At 39.0% G+C, this 20,375-nt stretch overlaps 1 protein-coding gene across 3 annotated transcripts in view; it reads right to left on the reverse strand.

Annotated features, from left to right (window-relative positions):
* Positions 1–2,810: 2,810 nt before the first annotated feature.
* IPO8 (importin 8) overlaps positions 2,811–20,375 on the reverse strand; it is a 48,619-nt gene continuing 31,054 nt past the window's right edge. For 2 of the 3 annotated variants that reach the window (XM_027659334.1, XM_027659340.1), the window contains 5 exons: positions 18,779–18,999; positions 12,583–12,788; positions 10,924–11,160; positions 10,174–10,290; positions 2,811–9,473 (listed from right to left, as the gene is read on the reverse strand). In XM_027659334.1, coding sequence (XP_027515135.1) covers positions 9,376–9,473; positions 10,174–10,290; positions 10,924–11,160; positions 12,583–12,788; positions 18,779–18,999 — 879 coding nt within the window. In that variant the 3' untranslated portion in view covers positions 2,811–9,375. Of the gene's footprint in view, positions 9,474–10,173; positions 10,291–10,923; positions 11,161–12,528; positions 12,789–18,778; positions 19,000–20,375 lie in introns of those variants that run through there. The other variant, XM_027659347.1, reaches the window with a different exon arrangement.

Consider the following 20,375-nt stretch of genomic DNA (forward strand, 5'->3'; position numbering starts at 1 on the left):
GACAGAGATGAGCACATGCACTCCTTCTGTGACAAGCAGCCAGACATGATTTGCAACCACAAACAGCTGCTACTTCAGCCATACAGTGGCAGTGGTTTTTCAGTACATGTATTTTATTAGAAGAATATCCATCTCCCAGTATTAGAAAATACATGAAACAATCAAATGTGTCCTCACAACACTCAGGAAGAAGCAACCACAAGAACTGAGGCAGAACTACAGAACTGTGCAGAATTCTCTCTTCTTTACAGACCCACTTTTGGCAGTCAGAAAAGTCCTTTAGAGTCTCCAGCCTGGTGCCTCAGACAGCACTGAGTTCCAGTATCAGCCATACTTACTTATCAGAGGAGCCCAATGGGAGAGTATTTGCAGCCTCTTTACTTTAGTCCTATCTTCATTGGATCAGTAAATCTTTTGAATAAGAATGCAATGGGATAAGTACTCAGTAAATGAACACCAGGAGTAGTAACTTCCTTGGAGCCATTTCCATGCTTGTTCTACCAGTGAAATTAGTGCTTGAGGTACTTCTTGTGCATGGACTCTTTCTTGGTCAGGCTGGTTTTTTTTTTTCCATTCCATCACAACGGTGCAGACAGCCTGTCAGCTTTTCTTCAAAACAATAATATAAATAGAGCTAATCATGCTGTTCACCCTAAGTAAGTTGATTCTTGCTTGGCAGAACTCAACAGCTATGATCCTTGTTACACTGAGGAACCAGACTCCATGTCTGTGTTTAATCTCGCTTCATGCCGACACATCGCTGAGTGGTCTATTCATAGAAATGGATGGTGAGAACCTGTTCAGTTCAGTGCAAATTCAGATGCACTGCAGTGCTCTACAATTACTCTTGCTGGGGGGTCTTGTTTAAGCCAATACATCCTCCAGGAAGACACTTATGGCAGGAGGGAGACACGATCCAGGGTTTGCTTTCTCCATGAAGAAGTAGCTCTTGCAGAGAACAGCCACAAGTGCTGCTGAGGGCCATGTCAGCCCCGTGGCTGTGGTCAAATCCCCACACAAAGGAGCAGCTGTTTGGCTCCATTGCCACACCTTGCACGACAACCTGTCATGGCAGTCAGGTGCAAGGCAAGGTGTGTTGTGGAAAAAAGGGACAGTATGGATTATTTATATTTAATAGAAACTGCTTAAGGCACCCTTATTTGTTGCAGTTGCACATTCTGCTCTCCAGGGTGCTGAGTGAGAGGTGGCCAATATATTTAATAAAAAAGGAAACCATCCATTATTCATATATTGATATGACATTTCTGTACTCTATATTTTATTCTGAATCTCATTTATATGACTATGGATAGTTTTCCTCATGTGCAACACGGTACCATGTAACTTGAGCTCTGCCAGAAGAAAAACATTAATTCAGTAGGAAACTGCATCAGATTGGTTAAAATCCCAGTAATTTAATCAAATAGGTAATTAAATCATTTTAATTATTCATTTAACATAAGTGGTAACAAGAGAAAGCAAACACCGATCATATTTCACCCTTGCTGGGGACTAAACAAAACAAACTACCATTTTAAGAGATTGGGAGTTGGAATTCAGGTTAACAGTGTGATTCTAGCTAAAAGATGAACACTGTCAGAGGGCAGGAGGTGGCATAGGAGCCACCATTTTTTACCCATTTACTCTTTACAGCCTGTTAAAAGTGGCAACTATAACTTCAGAACCAATCCAGCATGTTCTTTAATACCTGCAGAGGGGTTTCCCAACACCCTGATACATGGTACAGATGATACCGTGGGTCAGCTGGAGTTCTGCTTCCAAGGCATCAGGTTCACCTCAAAGCCTCAAGAGGAATTAGCAATTGGGATGTCATTCATCACCCAGCTGAGAACCACTTTTTCTACAGGAGAGCTCATCACACCAAGCAACCCACACAAAATACAATTAAACCATGTCACTGCTAGACAGATTAAAATTGCAGCTCAATAGAGGAACTCACTGTTACTAAGCAATTTCATAAATTAAGTACGTTCTGGCAGAGCTTCTCTGGAAGGTATTAGCAATGATCCATACTAGGACTTAGCAAATTGCTTGGGTAAAATCTTAGCTCCATTAGAGCCAATAGCAAAGCTCCCAGGCACTTACAGAGAGCCAAAATTTTAATTTCTCATGCCAACTGCAACCCATTGCTACGGCTTTGAGGAAACCACACTGATTCAGCCTCCTGAGTTAAAAGACATGGACAGCTAACCACTGTTTTTGGAGAGACTGTGGAGGATTCACAGAAGTGGCCCATGCAGAAAAGGGTAAGTATCATCAATGTATCACCTATTTAGCAAACAGGCTACTTCAGCAACTCACCGTCAGGGAAACACTCCACTGATACAGACACCAGGTTTGCAGTTCCAGCTGGATTCCTCTCTTGTCCTGTGGAGGCTTGGTAGAAGTATCTTCTTTACGAATTCCATGCACAGAAGCTGGCCTAAACTCTGGTGCAATCCCCCCTCTCTCAGGACTGCAAGATGACTACCTTCACTAGTTTGGTATTTTGAGAATTGTATTTGAGTGTTCTGCAAACATCAGCTATGTTCTTTCACAGGCAATGGGTGTACATGAACAGTTGCCCTCACAAGTCAGAGATTAACAAAAACACTGCTACACAAATGCACATATTAACTCTGCATAAAACACACATTTGTTTAAAATTAATTCCCGGGTGTTCTTGCAAGTAGGTTTTATGGTTGTATGAAGAGAGGCTATAAAAGGACATTTGGCTCCTTGGTAGGTGGCATGTTACATTTTTTAAAGAAATGTTATTCCTCCCAGATAAATGCACAACAGATGTAACATTCGACCTAAGCAATAAGATTTATTACTATTTTTAAAGCAAATTCAGCACAGCTTAAGAGAACACTGTACAGAACTCTTTAGGCTAGGAAGAGGTTCTTCTTGTCATCGATGCATGCTTTGCATTTGCCAATTCTTGCCCTCAAAGCCAACCCACAGATTAGTATTTCAGGCTTCTTACAAAGGTGATGATCCTGCAATTCAATCTGCTAATGTAGCACATAGCAGGCTCCCTCTAGTCACTGCAGGCATGGGCTCATATCTTTGCTTTTAATATCAAAAGAAATCTGCATGGCCTCTTTGCTGTCTTTCTGAGCCCCAAAACATTCCATGTGATTTACATTAAGCGTAATACCAACAGCACATGCAACCAAAAGCAAGTGTCACACGTTGTTTGGCAATGAAAAATAAACACTACAGCTGTGATCAAAGAATGTGTCTTGCTTATATTGTGTTATATAAATTTCTTTAGCTCATGCATCTCCATATAAATATTTATTGTTTTGTATTTTCTTCAGAGGCCATAGTTCTTCTGTTTTCAAAAAATAACCTGCTTATGCATAGTCTTCTCTTTTCAAAGCACTGGTCTTCCTTTTGTTAAGTTCGTTTGCAATATCTCTGTGCACGAAAAGTGGTGAAAGATGGGTATGTGCAACTTCAGCAACAAACATGTTGAAAATACCTAAAAATGAGGAACAATTCTTGGATGAACACTGTCAATGGTAAACAGTCTCTGTGAAAAAAAAAAATCAATAGGCCTCCATGTCATGTAGTAATTTTGCATTTTTGCATAAGGGCATGAAACACGAAAATTAAAATATACCTGAGAATAACATTAAAATCTCATTTTCAAGAAAACACTCATTTTTGTTGCTGAACAGCTTTAAGCATCAAGTAATTTTTTTCAGTTTTTGCATGTCACTTCCTGTAACATAATCCCCGATGGTCCAGCAGGCAGCCTATGACCAACATTCTCTCAGGTGAACCATGGAGCTGACACTGTTGTATTCACAGTGGAGAAATCAGTGCATCTGAAAGGTTACCTCCTACCCCACCACACACAGAGCCAAGCACTTCAAATTGTGAACCTCTATACGGCCTATAAAACGGAATCTTAGACTTTCACCTAATTTTTTTTGATATGGACAACTACCAGCTGAAGGTATAAGCAGTGATCCAAACACTAGGACCCAGCAAACTGCTGCTTGGGTAGAAGCCTGGCTCCATTAGAGCCAATCGCAAAACTCACAGGCACTTCTGCAGTGAGCACTGGGATCAGATCCATAGGCCAGGAAAGTTTCTACCTGTCTATGGCCCAAGCACTGCTTTAGTTCTTCATTTTACACTGGATTTGCTTGATTGGTTTCATAAAAGCAGTGGAAGAGGGGAAAAAACCTGGACTAGAATCGTTTTCTGATCCCAAGTTCAAAGCATCTCACCAAATTTGGGGCTGCTCAAGCACATTCTCTTCCCAGAGAACGGCATGGGACCAACTTCTTGGACACTCCTCTAGAAGATCTGGGCAACACTGGAAACATTGCAGATCAGAGATCACATAAACACATCACCTCAATTTAAATGGATTCTTTCCACATTCATCACAATTACATGTCCCTGTAGATCCTCTCTAAATTGGTGTTCCCCAAAACTCTTTTAGTCAAGGAATCAACCAGCTCCCTTAGCCATGGGGTACTTTCAGTAGCCCTTTAGTAGGATGTATGCTGATAATCTCTAAGAAAGACTGTAAACTCACTGTTTCCTATTAGTGATTGCACATCAGCCAGGACAAGTAGTTCTCAGACTTTTTAAAGGGATGCAGCTGATTTCTGCCAGAGAAAAATTGTATTAGAGTCTTCACCTCTCATTAATGGCTGTCAGTCAGGGTACTGACATCCATACAGATGTTGCATGTTGTATCTGCAGTAAGTACTGGGATTAGATCCACAGGCCAGGAATGTTTCTACCTGTCTAGTGCCCAAGCACTGCTTTAGTTCTCCTTCATTTTACACTGGTTTTGCTTGATTAGCTTTACAAAAGCAGTAGCAGTGGAAGAGATGTCAAAAGCAAGCAGCTTGGCCTGCTCATACAACCTAGTTTTATACTAAGACTTTCTGGTATCTGGAATAGTTGCCTGGTAAGATTTGACACCCAAGAGAAGAGGGTGCTACTTTCACCCATAATATCAAGAAGTTCATAGCCACACCTGCTGTAGGCTTTGCTGCAGTGAGGGAAAAATGATTTCCTGTCCACCTGCAAACATAGTCTCTTGGACTTGAAGAATGCCCTCAATTAGAGATGCAGATCCTTGAGGAACTGACCACCAGACCGTCAAACATTATCAAGACTGACTACAGCACATCTCAGACAAGGACTGGGTGCTACATAACACAGTGCATTTTTGCCTATCCTTGGAGAAAATTTCAGTCTAAGGTGTGGGAATTTCAAAGGACCCATATTAAGAAGTAAATCACAGAGAGGTTCATCCTCTCCACACCCACCCAAACCACAGGCACAAGTGAGGGGGTTTTGTAGTTCTGTATTATCTGCATGCGCCAAATGAGAGACGTTGTTCTATATACAGAAATGCAATTGATAGGCTGCATTTCTTCAAGAACAACAGATTTTATAAAAATTGTTTAAGGTTTATCTTTTCAGATATTTTGAATACTCCCTGAAATATCCCATAACATTGTGGTTAGCAAACAGAAGGAAAGGAGGGAAGAAAAAGACTGAAAAGTATTCTGGACTCGAAAGACAGTTAATCATTCAGGTTGTTCACAATTCCTTCAGCCCACAAAAGTCTCAATTCAGACTCTTGCTTTGTAGTAAGAAAAAAAAAAATCCTCTGTTGTCCTACCATCTCTCCTCTTCAGTGTATGATGGAATCCAGAGTCACAAACTGCCATGACTTCACAGGCAAAGGGCACGTCCTAAAGCAGTTCATTTCATGTCTCCCTCACACCCCATGGGCAGCTTTTTTCCCTAAAGCAAAGAATCTCACAATATCATTTTGTGTTACATTCTTTACATATTTTGACTTACACTCCCAAAGCATATTTATTTCAGTCAGAGTGTGCACATGTGGGTTTTGGGGGATTGTTGAGGTTTGGAATTTTTCAGCTTTTTTCTCAGCTTGATATTCTGCACTCTTCCTGGAGCTTTGTGATTAAAGATTCTGCTTTGTAATGAAAGCAAGCCAAGTACTTCAACGTTGAAAGAGAGTGCAAAAAGAAGCAGTCAAAACATGTGGTGATTCTTATTTTCCTTTCAAGAGTGACAAAACAGCATATGCAATTCAATACCCAAGATCAGTTAATTTTATCTGAAAAAGTAGCTTTTGTAAGTTAACATTTGCTATGATTATCACCCATATAATGCTAATTTCCTATGTAAAACCACCACGGTGCCCACATGAGTCACCTTCATACTTTGAGAATACGGGCTCAGGGCAACGTAGGTCACCAGTTATCACAGCCTTTGTTTTATTTTACAATACATTCATGATTCTCTGTACTTTCAATGGCAAATACATCATGCTTGATTGGCAATGCTGGTATCTGATATTCCATGATTACCTTGGCTTGAAAGTGAGACAGTAATGCACATTCGTGTAACTCTCCCTTTAATGTAGTACAAAGCTGGACATAGCTCAGAAAGAAACCCCTAAAATCCATTACCTATTTATGATCATGTACAAACGGATATTTATCATGTTAAAAGAGAACCATATGTTAAAGTGGAGGCTAGAGCCCAATAAATCTTTTTGGATGAAAACCCTTTTCAAAAAAAGGAATAAAATAATTAACATTTGCTTTTGCCAGCAGAAACATTTGCTCGTGAATCTCCTGGGAAGGGAAGGGCATTTAACCTTTTTACATGCCATCCCCTCAGACATCTCTGACCCCACTGCAAAAGAGACAACAAAGATTCCCGACTCCATGCTGCTGATTAAACCCCTTGTAAGAAACATCTGGATGAAATTTTCTTGGCAGTTGATTTGAAAAGTACACAAGAAGCAGAACTAGGGAGCAGCCATAGTTCAGTCGAGTGACTCAAAGATGATGCTATGCAAAAGCAGATTTTTCCTTGAACACATTAACTCCTAAATATTAGCCTGTGACTGTGCAAGCAACCTCATTAGCAGAAGAAAAATAAATCCCTCTTCTACTCTGCATGCCAGTGTAGAGAAGGCAAACAGGCTTCGGAAAAAAGCCAACTCAAAAATCTTGTTTCTTTTAGTAAAATAACAAAAGGCTTAAACAGTTTACCTGCCTAATACTTAACTTCAACTGACAGGTAAGAGAAAAGTCGTCAATGCCCTTAACTTCCAAAAACCATTAAATTTTTGAAGGATTTCAAAACTTCTGCGGTTTCTGAGAAACTCCCCAACTCACTGGATGTAATGATTTCCTACTTATTGTCTCAGACCACGCAGCCCAGGCCTAAATTAGCAAAAATAACCTCTAATTTTTATAGCCTGACATTCAAAATAAAGGAAATCTTGGCCCTCTGCTGCTTGAGCTGAAAGAGCCTGTCCAGTGCAGCTCAGCAGACTGTTCCCCTTTGGAAATACAAACCCTGGAATTCTCACAGTTTTCCATATTTACAACAGGACTAAAAGTGAGAAATTTTCACTGTTGCTATTAATTGAGTAGCACCAGTGAAAAACCTACATGAACCAGGCCAACATTACTCTGCAGCTGCTATGTGACGAAAAAAACAAAAATAAGGAAGCGGCAGCAGAAAAAGCATCTGAGTCTGACACAAAGGAGCAGAAAAAAGGAAAGCAGTGGGGAACTTTCTGCCCCACAGCTGCCAGGTTAGGAAAATTCCAGAAGGAACAGGCAAAGACACTTTGTCTTTTCCAGAAGCCAAGGCATAGAGTGCTCAGACTCCACCAGAATTACTCTGACATATAAAAATGAAAGCTTCAGCACTGCCCTGGGCTACATTTACTGTAGTTGTGAAAAACTTGATGGGGTATGGAAAGAACTTTAACTTTTCATTTGGGACATTACTATAAGGAAGTCAATTATCAGCATGTGTTTAAAATTGCCTGGTAAATATTTTTAAGTCATAAAGAAATTAACACATAGAAACAAAATCTGGTCGAAACATTTTATATCCCATCCAAACTTCACATTCTAATGCACCCCTACTGATTTTTGCTACACCACCTCGATCCCAATAGATCTAAAAGAGGGGCACCTATTCAAATTAGTACTGCTATCACTTTCTCACTAAATGAACTTCTCCACAAACACCTTGTTATATAGAATTGTTTAGGTTGTAAAAGACCTCTAAGATCATCAAGTACAACTGCCAACCCAGCACTGCCGCGTTCACTGCTAAACCATGTCGCTAAGTGCTACATCCACATGTTGTTTAAACACTTCCAGGGATGTTGATTCCAACACTTCCCTGGGCAGCCTGTTCCAATGTCTGACCACAGACATTTCTTCAGAGAAGAAATTTTTTTCTAATATCTAATCTAAACCTCCACTGGTGGAAGTAGTCTTTGAAATATGGGAAAAAATCTGTCAGATGAAGAAATTTCAGCATGGGACAAGAACAGCCATCTGGAATGCAGACCAGAAATACAATCACTGAAGTGTAGCAGTATGAATTAAGTTTGAAGCTTAAGTCTGAAGTGTTTCTTCTATCAAAATAAATAAAATATTGCAAATATTTTGTACCACATTGTAATACCACTGGAATGGTAATGAATGAATAAAATCATAAAAGAGGTTTATAGAATCCAAAATAAAATCCAATATTCATCAATAATAGTGGAAATAAGAAGCTGTCATGTAGAACATCTACATGTGAGAGCCACACCACTTGTCCAGCCAGGAGGTGACATGGATGTAGATTTAGGGCAGCCACCTGCCAGGCCTGACATCTTAACTCCAGCCAGTTGAACTCACGGCTAAGAGAAATACTTTAAGACTCCTGCATCAAGGGAAAATCTGCAATTTTGTTACAACCCTTCCACTTAACCAGTGAATGCTTTGTAACTCCCTCTGCACATTTGGTCTGCACCAAATAGGGAAGATGCTGCAATATTCTGAATCCAGCAATGTGTGTGCAACCAACGAACAATTAAACCGAGCAGTAAAAAGCAGGTGACTGGAAAACATGGAACCAAGGCTTACAGTGTATCGAGAAATGTCCTTACACTTAAAAAATTATAATGCACTCCAAAATCCATTTGTTCAGGCAATCCATGTACAACAGAAGGCACTGTTATCCATATGAATCTATCAATTCTGCACAGCAAAAACCTGAGAAGTGCAACTCAATTAGATGCAGCCTGGCCCCTCCCAGTCATTCAGGTTCCTTGAGGACAAACGTTTCCTTTCAGTCCATCAAATTATAAAAACACCACAAAAATTTGTACATTACAGTAGCTGGTTAGAAAGAGCATTCTGGTGGGGGAAGCACACTGCTAATTTCCAGAAAACCTTCAGCAGCATTAAATTACCCTCCCCTATCACCCAGAAGTCACGATGATTTCAAGAAAATGTAATGATGAGACCATTCCCATTGACCTTTGTAGCTGATCCTTCAGTTGCCACCGGGAGTACTTCCAGCAAAGTTAAATGCTGTGATCAGTCCTTTGTTGTCAAATGCGTATCCACTTTGTTGTTCTATTGTCTTTGTCTCTAGAATTCAAACAAGAAAAAGAATATGAAAAATAGTCTATAGAGAACACCTTTGCCAGAGACAATACAGCTCAGCTAAGAATGCGAAGTTGGGGAAAAAAACTCTCAGCTGAGTCCAAATTTCATTCCCTAAATGCAGTGACAGGAATAAATTACACTCGGATTTTCTCTAAATGCATAAATGTGCACACCTCTACAACTGAGCTGAGAAATTAATCCTCTACAGAATCAGTCTATGTTACACTGTTCTGCATTCCTTTTGATTAAATCTGAATTTATTTTCCATGATGCAAGCTTTCTGCACATCTAAAACCTCACACTGACAGCAATGTTAGCAGTTAAAAAGTTACAAAACTGTCAAACACGTTATAATCGACAGCAATCTTCATCAAATGCCTGGCTGACAGTTACATATCACCTTAATGTGCTCTTCATTTCAAATGTCAGATTGTGCAAAACTAGTTCATACCCCGTTCAAACAGCAGCATGAGAAGGTAATTAATTAGAAGTAACAGTATAAAAAACAGTACTCTCTGAATAACACACACTTCCAGGCAAGCAATAATGTAAGCATAATATCCTACTCACGCTTCCTAGAAAATGTTAATTAGCACAGAGGACTATTCTCGTTGTTGTTACAGATCAGATGCAGTTCCAACATCCCTGCAACACATGAAATGGCCCCAGAGAAGTGACTCACCTGCAGCAGTTCGCCGGTGTTCTGCTAATGTATAAATTTCCTGCAGCTGCTTCTTCTGATCCTCACTCAGCGGCGCCGTCAGCGAATGGTACCAGGCTGCATCCCGGCTCTGCACCGCTGTCAGAACAGGGATGGATGAAAAGTGATTGTCAGGTGCAACAAAACGAAACACATGGAATTTCTGGTCGGTTTTAAAACAGAATCTGCACTGCAAAACAGGCTCAGTATTCCTGCTGGTTTTCTTAGCACAGAATCCCCACTCTAACAGAGTCAATCCATTTTGCGGGAGCTTAAAATACATCCTCTCCTTTCTGAAACAGAAAGTTTGTCCATGAATAATGGCCACACGGTTATGTGAGTTGAATACTCTAATGTAAAACTCATATGAAAACTGAAAGCAACAGAATAATTTCTCCATTATGATTTTAACGTCTAGAAGGTGACAAATATTTCTATATACAGCAGTCCTCTAGTGACCGAGGCCCACTTAATTAGGCTGCGATGGAAAAGTTCTGAAGGAGAACATGCAGAGAGTTAACCTCCGGATGTATTTGCTACCATTTGTTTTTTCAGCACTAGTAAGCCAAAAAAATCTTAGGGCTGACATCAGAAAGCAAGATCACATTTTCCATTTTCAGTTATCTAAATTATTTCTCGTAACAAAGAAAAGGGTTTTTCGCGGTGGTGGCCATAAACATCTCCAAACGATTTCATCACGTTATATCATCCTGCCAACCAGAAAACACGTACTTAGAAGTGCTTGTGTAAAAAACTGGTATTCATCAACACCATTTTCAAGGTCAAGAGGTGTGCTGAACCCTTCAAGAGCAGTCTCTTCCAATGCATCTTCATCCCAGTCATCATCATCATCATCATCTTCATCCTCTTCCTCTCCACCTCCACCACCACCTCCTCCTCCTCCACCATGGTTGTCTTGCATCGCCTGGCTCACTTCATTTGTCTCATCCTCATCACTCGATATCTCTTCTGGAAAAGCATTGATACATTTTGTAAAACAAAGTCTAAAAACCATAAGGAAACAACGACTTAAGAATCAAAACCAATTAATAAATCTAGGTTTTGGCTGGAAAGGGGACTCTGTTAACACCCTTCCCTCAAAATCTTAAAAGCCCTGGAAAAATGAAGCTGTTAAAATGTTTCCTATATTCCAGATCAGCTAAACTTCTGTTTCTATGCAGACCTGAGAAATGTGAAACTGTCACCTTTCTTCTTCTTTCATTTATGCAGTCACTCTGCAACTATAGGATCCAAAAATTTTGAGGAGATGTCTTCGATGAAGTGGTCCATCACTGTGCTTTTTAAATTACAGAGACCTCACAAACAGACACAAAACCATGAGTAAACCAGCTGTAGACCAATTGTCTGCCTGCTCTTCTTCAGACCGCTCCCTTATTTGAACAAACTTAAACCAGCGCCTCTTGTTTTGCTTTACCTTCCGTTCCACTTAGAAACTATTACACCCTGATTTAAATGTAACTACAACATGAGATTCTAAATGCTATTTCTTTCTTAAGGAAAAGCATTTCTGAATCATAATCAAGATGGAAAAATTCCCCCTCCAGTTCCAAACCTTCAGCTCTTCCTCTGTTAACAGTTTAGAAAGAATAAAGATGACTACATATGCGGCAAGCAGGGACTAAATCACAGGATAGAGATTTGAAAATTACTGTGCTTCTTCCATACTGTATTCCTACACATTGAGAAGGATTCTGTGATTCCACTACAGAACAATCATGTGTGAAATTTCACACATGAAATTTCAGGATTACCTAACCTGCTCACATCCAATCTAATTTTCAAACCTCAAACCATCTATCTACTGTTCCATGTCAAACAGATTTGCCTGCAATGCCGTGTATGATTCCTTCCCCACAATTCCCTCTGTAAGACATTCTTTGTCTTTTCTGGCAGTTAGGGGCCTGTCTACTCAAGGAAGCTCAGCTGCCTCAAACACCGTGTTGCAAACGACTTTCCATTTGGACTAAGAAGTCCTGCTAGGATTTCCTTTGAAATTCAACCAAATATGGTTTTCGAATAGTTGGGTACTAGGAACAGCTTCTTTCCAGGGAGTAAGAACATAACCAGTGGAGTCCTGGCAAACTCCTGCTGCCAGTGTGAGAAGACAGGGTATAATTATAATCTGGAAGAATGGACTTGCAAGTTACTCTTAAACCAATACTAACCTTTCACAGAATGTTAGCTGTCATACTTTGAAACATTTTCAAAACATTTTGGTATGAAAAATCAATTCCTAAGATGACCTTTCATGCACCCAGTAAGCTGAGCTATTTTCAGCAGACTAATGAGTCTTAAATACAAACTGCAATTTCTTACCCCCTTTAAATTAAATCCAGACAAAATCCACAATGTGAAAAGGGGAGATTTTACCATTATCTTCTGCAACGTGTTTTTCATCTTTAGCATGATCCTCCTGTTCTGTGAGTTCTCGTGAGGCGCAAACTTGTTTTAAGCCCAAGAAGAGGAGGAGGATTGAAGGAACAATCTGGGCAGCCACAGCATCCACTGCAGGTGGTCGGTTCTGCAATTCCATTAGGATGCTCAGTCCTATTATACACATCTTTCTGTCGTGGAGTCTGAAACAACACAGACTTGTTAGAAAAAAACCCAGATTTTTAATGCAAGCATATTTAGAGAGCATTAAAATCCTGGTGCTAGACATGTGAGGCTATGTTCAAAGTCTACTTTCAAAGCTCCTAAACAAACTATTTCCTTTGTTCTGAAACAAGTTCCCCACTGGAAAGTACTTGTCCAATAACAATTAAACACTTTTCAAGCACTGGTCAAATTCCTGAAGCAACTGTTTCTGATTACCAAATGCAAAATTTGTAATGCTAAATAAATACTGTTTAATAATTATGTAGACTATCTTGCCTTTAATAAAGCATTTGATACAGATTATCATAATTAAATAGGATGGAAAATTAATTTGCCTTGGCTTAGACAGCAGTACTATTGCAGGAACTGAAAATGGCAAAAAGACTACTAATGAAGAGTAATGATAAGCAGGAATGCACTGAATCGCAGGGTGCATTTATGGAGAGCCCCAGGGCTAGCTGAATTTAAACACACTTATTAAAAGTCCATCAGAATTGTTGTATTATACATCCAATTTCTGATGCTAACTTAAAACACATAGCTAACACTGGTGAAAGCAGGGAAATAATTCCACCCTATCAAGAATAATTGGTAGCATACCCAAATTAGGAACTTGCAAATGAGTAGACCTCCAATAAAACAAACAAACTATAGATAATTGAAGGGAAAGAAAATCATTAAATTAATAGCAGAAAAATTTTTATGTGACCAGAGTTGGGAAACTAGCTAAGAGCCCATGCTTTTAAATGTAAGAATTGATTTACACTTCCAGAAACAGAAGTTTCTGCAAACAAGACAGAAAAAGGCTGTAACTGCCTCTGCAGATACCCTTTGGTTCTCCTCTACTGGAAACATCAGTAGTATTCAACTCTGAGTTAAAATTACAGTATTCTGTAATTGGGGGCTTGAGAGGAGCTTGTTTTGTTTGAACTATTCAATTTGATGCTGATGGCTTCTGTGCAAGCCTTCCACAGGACAAGCAGTGCCAGCAAGACCTACAGAAACCAAGCAAACCTCCAGATGGCAGAAGGTGGCCATCCTCTACACTCTTGGTAGATACTTCCATTACTGAATAAGTTTTACTTTGGAATGAAGAGAATACAACTTGAGAAAGGAGAAACTCATCAGATGGGCAACACAGACTGCAATAAAGCTAACAGAGGAACAACCAGCTCAATCCACCACTTCAAAAACTGCTACAGAAATACAATTTTTTAAGTGCTTACAAGTTCATTATCAAAGTTTCTATGTAACATGCTACTGAACTATTATATCCTTTAAGCAACACAAGTGATCCTGTTTACAGCTTTCTAAACTTTAGTTATGCTTAAACAAGCCTAAAAATCTGGAGGGATTTCACTGTACCTCCCACATTGTTAGTCCTGTTAGAGTTTACTTAAGTGATTCATTCTCAAGAGTAGTTGACAACAAAAATAAATTACATATGACCACGTGGAACACTATGATCACAGAAGACCTTCCAAGAAAAACAAAGTCAACAAGCATGTCAAATGGTATGCTTTGTCACATTGGCTTGGCTGCTTCATTGCACGTGTTGAAAAATGCAACCAAAGTGGAAGCAGGCAAAGAGAGTCCTTCCATCACTGCTAACTGCAGTACTTTCTTTTCAGATGGAATGGGGTACAAAAGAAGGCATACAAACCAACCAAGGAAACTGTGACAGAGAAACAGGGCCTGCTTTGTGAAAAACAAACAAACAAACAAACAAACAAACAAAAAACCACCCAAACCTGAATCCCTTAATTCTCTCAGCTGAAGTTACCTACTCCTGTATGTTGGAAAAAAGCTCATTGCCCTTTGCTCTCATGCTGGCACCTTGAAGATCAAAAACCAATCTAAAGGTAATGCTACCTATGAATGAAGCAGAGCTTTTTTGGGAGAGCTGTCCTTAGTGCAAGTACAAAGGAAAGAACTTTTCCTACCTCCTCTCTCTGCCAGCACTGTCATTCAAGTGTCATTCAAAGCTCTGTAATCTATGCACAAGACTTCTATCCTGAATCTTTGACGTAGGGAAGCCGTGAAATTCCTTCAAGACCCAAACGTACAATGAAGCAATTTCAGTCACATGTGCCAGAGTAGCCAGTGACACCACCTTTTATCACAGATTTCAAAAAGCTACTGTTGCACAACATCAGTTCCAAAGTGCAAAACAGTAAAATGTAAAAAAAATCTTAGTAATTAATGGCTTAGCTCCATACTAAATTATCTTTTTGGGACACCAAACGAAGCACTGCAGTCTGACAGGGAGTCATCATTGGGAAGCAGCCCAAATGACCAAAATCACCAGCGTATTTGTCATGCTCCATTTTAAAGCTTCTAAACAGAGTTTTAAGAACGAACACACATGTCTCCAGAATATGCATGTTATTAGAAGGCCCGGCAGGACAGCAGAAATCCAGGCGTCAAGCCATCTTTAGTGAACCTGAGCCAGAAGGAGACTTGTTTCTTTCACCTGCCAGCAGAGACAAACAGCAGGAAAAGCATCTGTCTTGCCTTAAGTTCAGCATTCTACTATGCCCCAGCTGTATTAGGTACCCACAGGACTGAACAAGCAAAACAGAGTTTTATGTCAGTTACATATTTTTGTAATGGTAAAAAATGGTTTCAGGACCACTCATTTGCTTTCAAAAGGCTCATTATTTCAGCACCCTTCCATCTGCTCGAGGGAGCCTGGGTATGATTTTCCTTAGTGATTCGTGCTTTGAGATCTGTACCTATTTGCTCAGCAGCACACAACAGTCCTCCCTAACAATCACAGGCTCTGCTTATTCCTCAATGGTATATCCAGCCTGGAGTGTTAAACACACAACACACAGCACATGACTCCAAGCCAAGTCTATTTCTAACAAGCTGTGTGTGGTCTTCATAATCTGCAGGACCCCTTCTTGCTAATACACTTCCTTCCAATACAGGATAAAAAGCTTTTAGAATCTTTTGTATTTTAAATCTAGTCGAAAGTATTTCAAAGAAACATCACTAAGCCTTTCCTTTACTGGTTTGCTGTGTTCTTTTCTATTACAATCAATACAGCTCCTGGACAAACTGCAAATAATTACCCATTTCCTTCTAATTGCAAAGTTGGGACCAAATGAGATGGGGACTTCATAGAACTCTGAGAAAACCAGGATTTCTACTTTAACTCTTATCAAACAAATACCCCTATTCAGCTTCTAAAAAAAAAAAAATCACTTATTGAGGTTTTTTTCAGAAGCAAGTCCTTTCACCCTAGTTGACAGAGAAGAATTTTTAGTATGAAAGTAAGCATAAGTTGTGCAGATGTCTCACCCAAACTTCAGCTGTCAGGGAAAAGGAAGAAAGCAAGGAACAAATGTTTCTACAAATGGCCTTTCAGTTTGAAGTTATTGTAGAAAATGTTTATAAATAAATAAATATCCTGTGACATATGGGCATTACAGGCACACAACCCGAGAAAGGGTTTCAAGAAAGTCAGATTTTGTTTGCATTTCTGTCGTTTCCTGTTCAATTAGGCCTCTGAATATCTGGCTCCTGTTCAGATGATGACCCCTAATACTCTTAAAAAACCAAATGATCTTCTAGAAGCAGTGCTGTCCTGAGGGAAAGGGAGGAAGTCCCTTACAGCACAGTGCCTCACAAGCAGTACTACAGCAAAAGTCATACACCTGGAAGCCACATACTGAGGAGACAGCACTGAAGGAAGAGTGACTAAGATTTAAGCAATATTAGATTTAAGCAATTTAAGATAATTATTTCACTGCTGGTAGGAGTAGATCAAAGAGAGATTTTAAATCTGCTGCTGCCACTCAAGTGCAGAGTCTGAGCAGAATCTGGCATCGTGATCACGTGTTTCATTTTCATAGGCTTTGTCAACTTATGTCTCAGCTTCAAATAAGAGTTTAGTTGAAAGGTAGCTGCAGTAGCCAATGCTTTCTGAAAAGCAACACAGAAGAACCAAAAGTTAAGCTGTAACTCACAAGACTACTTGAGATTGGAGCCTAGTCAGAGCCACAGCATTTTTGCCCTCTGAATCTAGGCTAGTTTTTCACTGAATGCTCCAGGATGAACCGTTTCAGGCTATAAATCTCTTTCATTTTTTATTTCTTCTAAAAAAGGAATGACAAGTTTACCATCTGTAGGGAATGCCTTCTTTCCTACTGTCTCTGTTCGCATTCAACATTTGATATGTAGTAGAAAAAACTGACAGCACAGAGATGAATCTCAAAAACTTTGTTTTAACCATAAAAAAGGTAAAAATTATTGGCAATCCTAAAATATCTTGCTCTTTTCTAAAGCTGGTACATATAAAAATAATTTAGCAATTAAAAATAAAATTATGACAAGGTGCGGGAAGTAACTCAAAGGTGCCATTTTTCAGTTATTGACACTCCAAAAGAAATGAGGGACCATTGGGTCCTTTATGCCTTCTTTGTCACTCAGGTAACCCTTCTCATGGATAACATGTATTTCTGCTAAGATACAGGCTGCACTGTAGAGATTTGTATACATAGCAGGTAGAAGATGTCAGAATGCTTGTGATATTAAGAACGGCCCAGTTTTATCATAACAAATAAGAGACTTTTCCCCTACTTTTTATCTGTTTCATTTACTAATTTTAATTTTTTTTCTTCAAGAGACACCTTCAAATACAGACACAAATGGGGAATTTGCAGAAAGACTGTATACACCAAAGCAGGCAATTTCTTTTGTATCTCCAAGTGGATTTCACTCTAATAAAACAGACAGAATTAATGTGCAGAATTAATCTCTGAAATGAGAAAGTCTGTGCTACAATTCTACAAACTGTCGTGCTTTCTTTGTCCCATTGAACTGTGTAATTGGGACAGAGGAGGGAGGAAAACTTTTACCATGTACATTTGACATGTGTTTTAAAAATACAACAAAGGACACGCTGAGAACAAAACCCAAATAAACCACTTGGTCACTGATTGATTGGAAGTCACTATTCTATTACAGTTATAAAAAAAGGTAATGCAGTGCTCCAATGCACTGCTCTAATGCACCACACAGTTCTAAATTCAAGATGAATCCTGTGGCAATAATGCAGCCATATGAAGACAGCATATAATTCTGTTCAGGAAAGATTAACTCAAGTAAGAATTGGTATGGAGAAAAGTTACTTGGACAACTGGGGAGTGGAGGAATTATCTTATAAGAACTCCCCTGGAAACTTGCTTAGAAATGGAGAGACAAGATTGTATCAATAAAAAAGAGGTAGGAAAAGAATGACAACCTAAAAGAGGGTATGCATCTACGGGTCAGGAGCTGCCTGTGCTCATCCATGGCACGACTCCTAACACACACTTCATTCAGTTTGTTGGCATAGGCTTTGCACATAGAAGAGAAGGCACATTCTAAGCCTATCCATACACCTGCAGTCAGATGTCAGCCTCCAATAACAAAATAGAACTCCAAGCAGGAAGGTGAGAGGTAGCTGTTAACTACTTATGACTCTCTGCTTTGTCCTTAAGTGGATTTGAATCTCACAGACTCCATATCTCAGCTGAGAAGCAACCATTAAGTGTCAAGCACTGGACTTCACCTCTGCTCAGCATCAAGTGCACACTTTGCTATGTGATGACAGGCTTTGTTCCCCTTCATTTACTTTACAAATGTTCAGCTCCTGCCCAAGTGCACACTAGTGCAGTGCACACACATGTTCAGGGGAGGCTGGAATGCAGTTAAAGTTTAGGAGTATGTCAAACAGCCAGTACATCAATGGCACAGTGATAAATATGCAAGGAGATGATGCATAACTCACAGGGATCAAAATCAGTGTGGGATTCACTGAGCAGAATAATGGTTTTTTAACATTAAAAGGAGCAGTTAAAAATAATTTACAAAATATAGAACAGAAAATATGTATTCAGTGTTTCAGATAAAAAGTTAACATGCTGCTGAAATCCTGCTGGTAATCTCTGAATACTCAGGAAAAACCCTCAATACTTGCCCAAAAAAACAGTCTGTGTCATTCATCCACTGGTTTATGAACTGTGCAGTGATGGGCTCAGGATTGTGTGGAAATCTGATGTTCTCCAAGGTGTGCAGAAGTAGGTCAGGATTGTAATAGAGTGCAGCTATGGCAACTTGAAGACACATGGTACGGAGCTCACTTGTTTTAACTCCTCTGGTTAATCGCTCCAGCACAGCCTCCACAAAGAGTGGAATACACTGGGCAGAAAAAGGAGAAGAAAAGAAAAGGAAAAAAAGAAAAAGAAAGCAGTCATTATACTTGTTGCCAGATTATACAAAAGTTTAAAATACTTTTATCAGAATCGATGTCCACAGTTTAACTGAAGTCCAGGTATAATAACCTAGGAACACGTTCTACTCACTTCCTACTATAAAAGCATTTTAAGCCTCTGATCACATGCTTATAAATCAGCTCTTCTCTGAGCTAAAAACCGCAATGTTATTCTGAGCACAGAAGAGAATATTTGGGGTCATTTGGTGGAATTTGTTCTAGCCTGTATAAAAGGTTTAGAAAAGAACTCAAAGACATTCTAATCTTTAAATAAAGATTCCAAACAATTTCAAAACTAACAGGCATTAAAAACTAAATTACCTAAATCTGTTTTTCCTAAATAATGTAAAAGTGATGTTAGATTTCTTACAGAAGTTTTGAAATGAGTGAGTTTATTCAGATAAAATCAAGTATGCACAAATTTCCAAACAATTAAATACTCATCTACTAAACACATATATATTTCAATGTGCAGATTTACACTCCATAAAAATTTGGGAAGTATTATAAAAGTTTTAGTTTATGAGTTTCAGTTTAGTGTGTAACCATTTCAATTCACAGAGTTGTACAGCTCAATTAAGCCTTCCACCACCCACTTATTTCAATGCAAATGAATTGAATTCACTTTAAACTCTTCCAGATCTCCTTTGAAAGAAAAAACTTTCAGGGAACATTTTTATCTGCAATGACTTCAGATTGACATTAGTAAAGTTATACTGGTTTCAGTAAAATTAACTGAAAATTTATCACTGAAGTCCATGGACTGCATTGGTGGCAACATCAAATATGATACGTCAAAGTAATTTAGGCTCATTACATAAAGTCCAGAATTTAGCCCTAATAGAAAAAAGACTACTATCTAAAAGGATGTTCTAAGAAACTCCAGAAAATTGTTATTGTTTTTCCCTGCAATCACAATCCAGCCACAAGAAAAAAATCTGCACCAAGTAATTTAAAATATCAAAAAGTTCCTATGGCTTGGAGACACAACAAACAAGTAGTTGGATTTGTAGCTGGATATATAGCTAAACTCTCAGCCACAATGGTTTTAATTATATGTGTTTTGCATCAAAAGGGAAATTCTATCAGTAGAAAGCAAAAAAAAGACAACCTTGAACAACATATTATATCCTTATCGTTCAGTCTATATTTATTTTCTAGTCATGCCCATTAATATCTCATCTCAAAAACAAAACCCACAACCTTACAAACTCTCATGCGCTCATTTATTTATTTCCATATTTCTCTCCACTTAACATTTCCCTCAAATTCTCCAATTCCAACTGGTTTTCTCAGGAACCAT

The sequence above is a fragment of the Corapipo altera genome, unplaced genomic scaffold (genome assembly GCF_003945725.1).
Source record: "Corapipo altera isolate COAL_440 unplaced genomic scaffold, ASM394572v1 1, whole genome shotgun sequence".
NCBI classification, from domain to species: Eukaryota; Metazoa; Chordata; class Aves; order Passeriformes; family Pipridae; genus Corapipo; species Corapipo altera.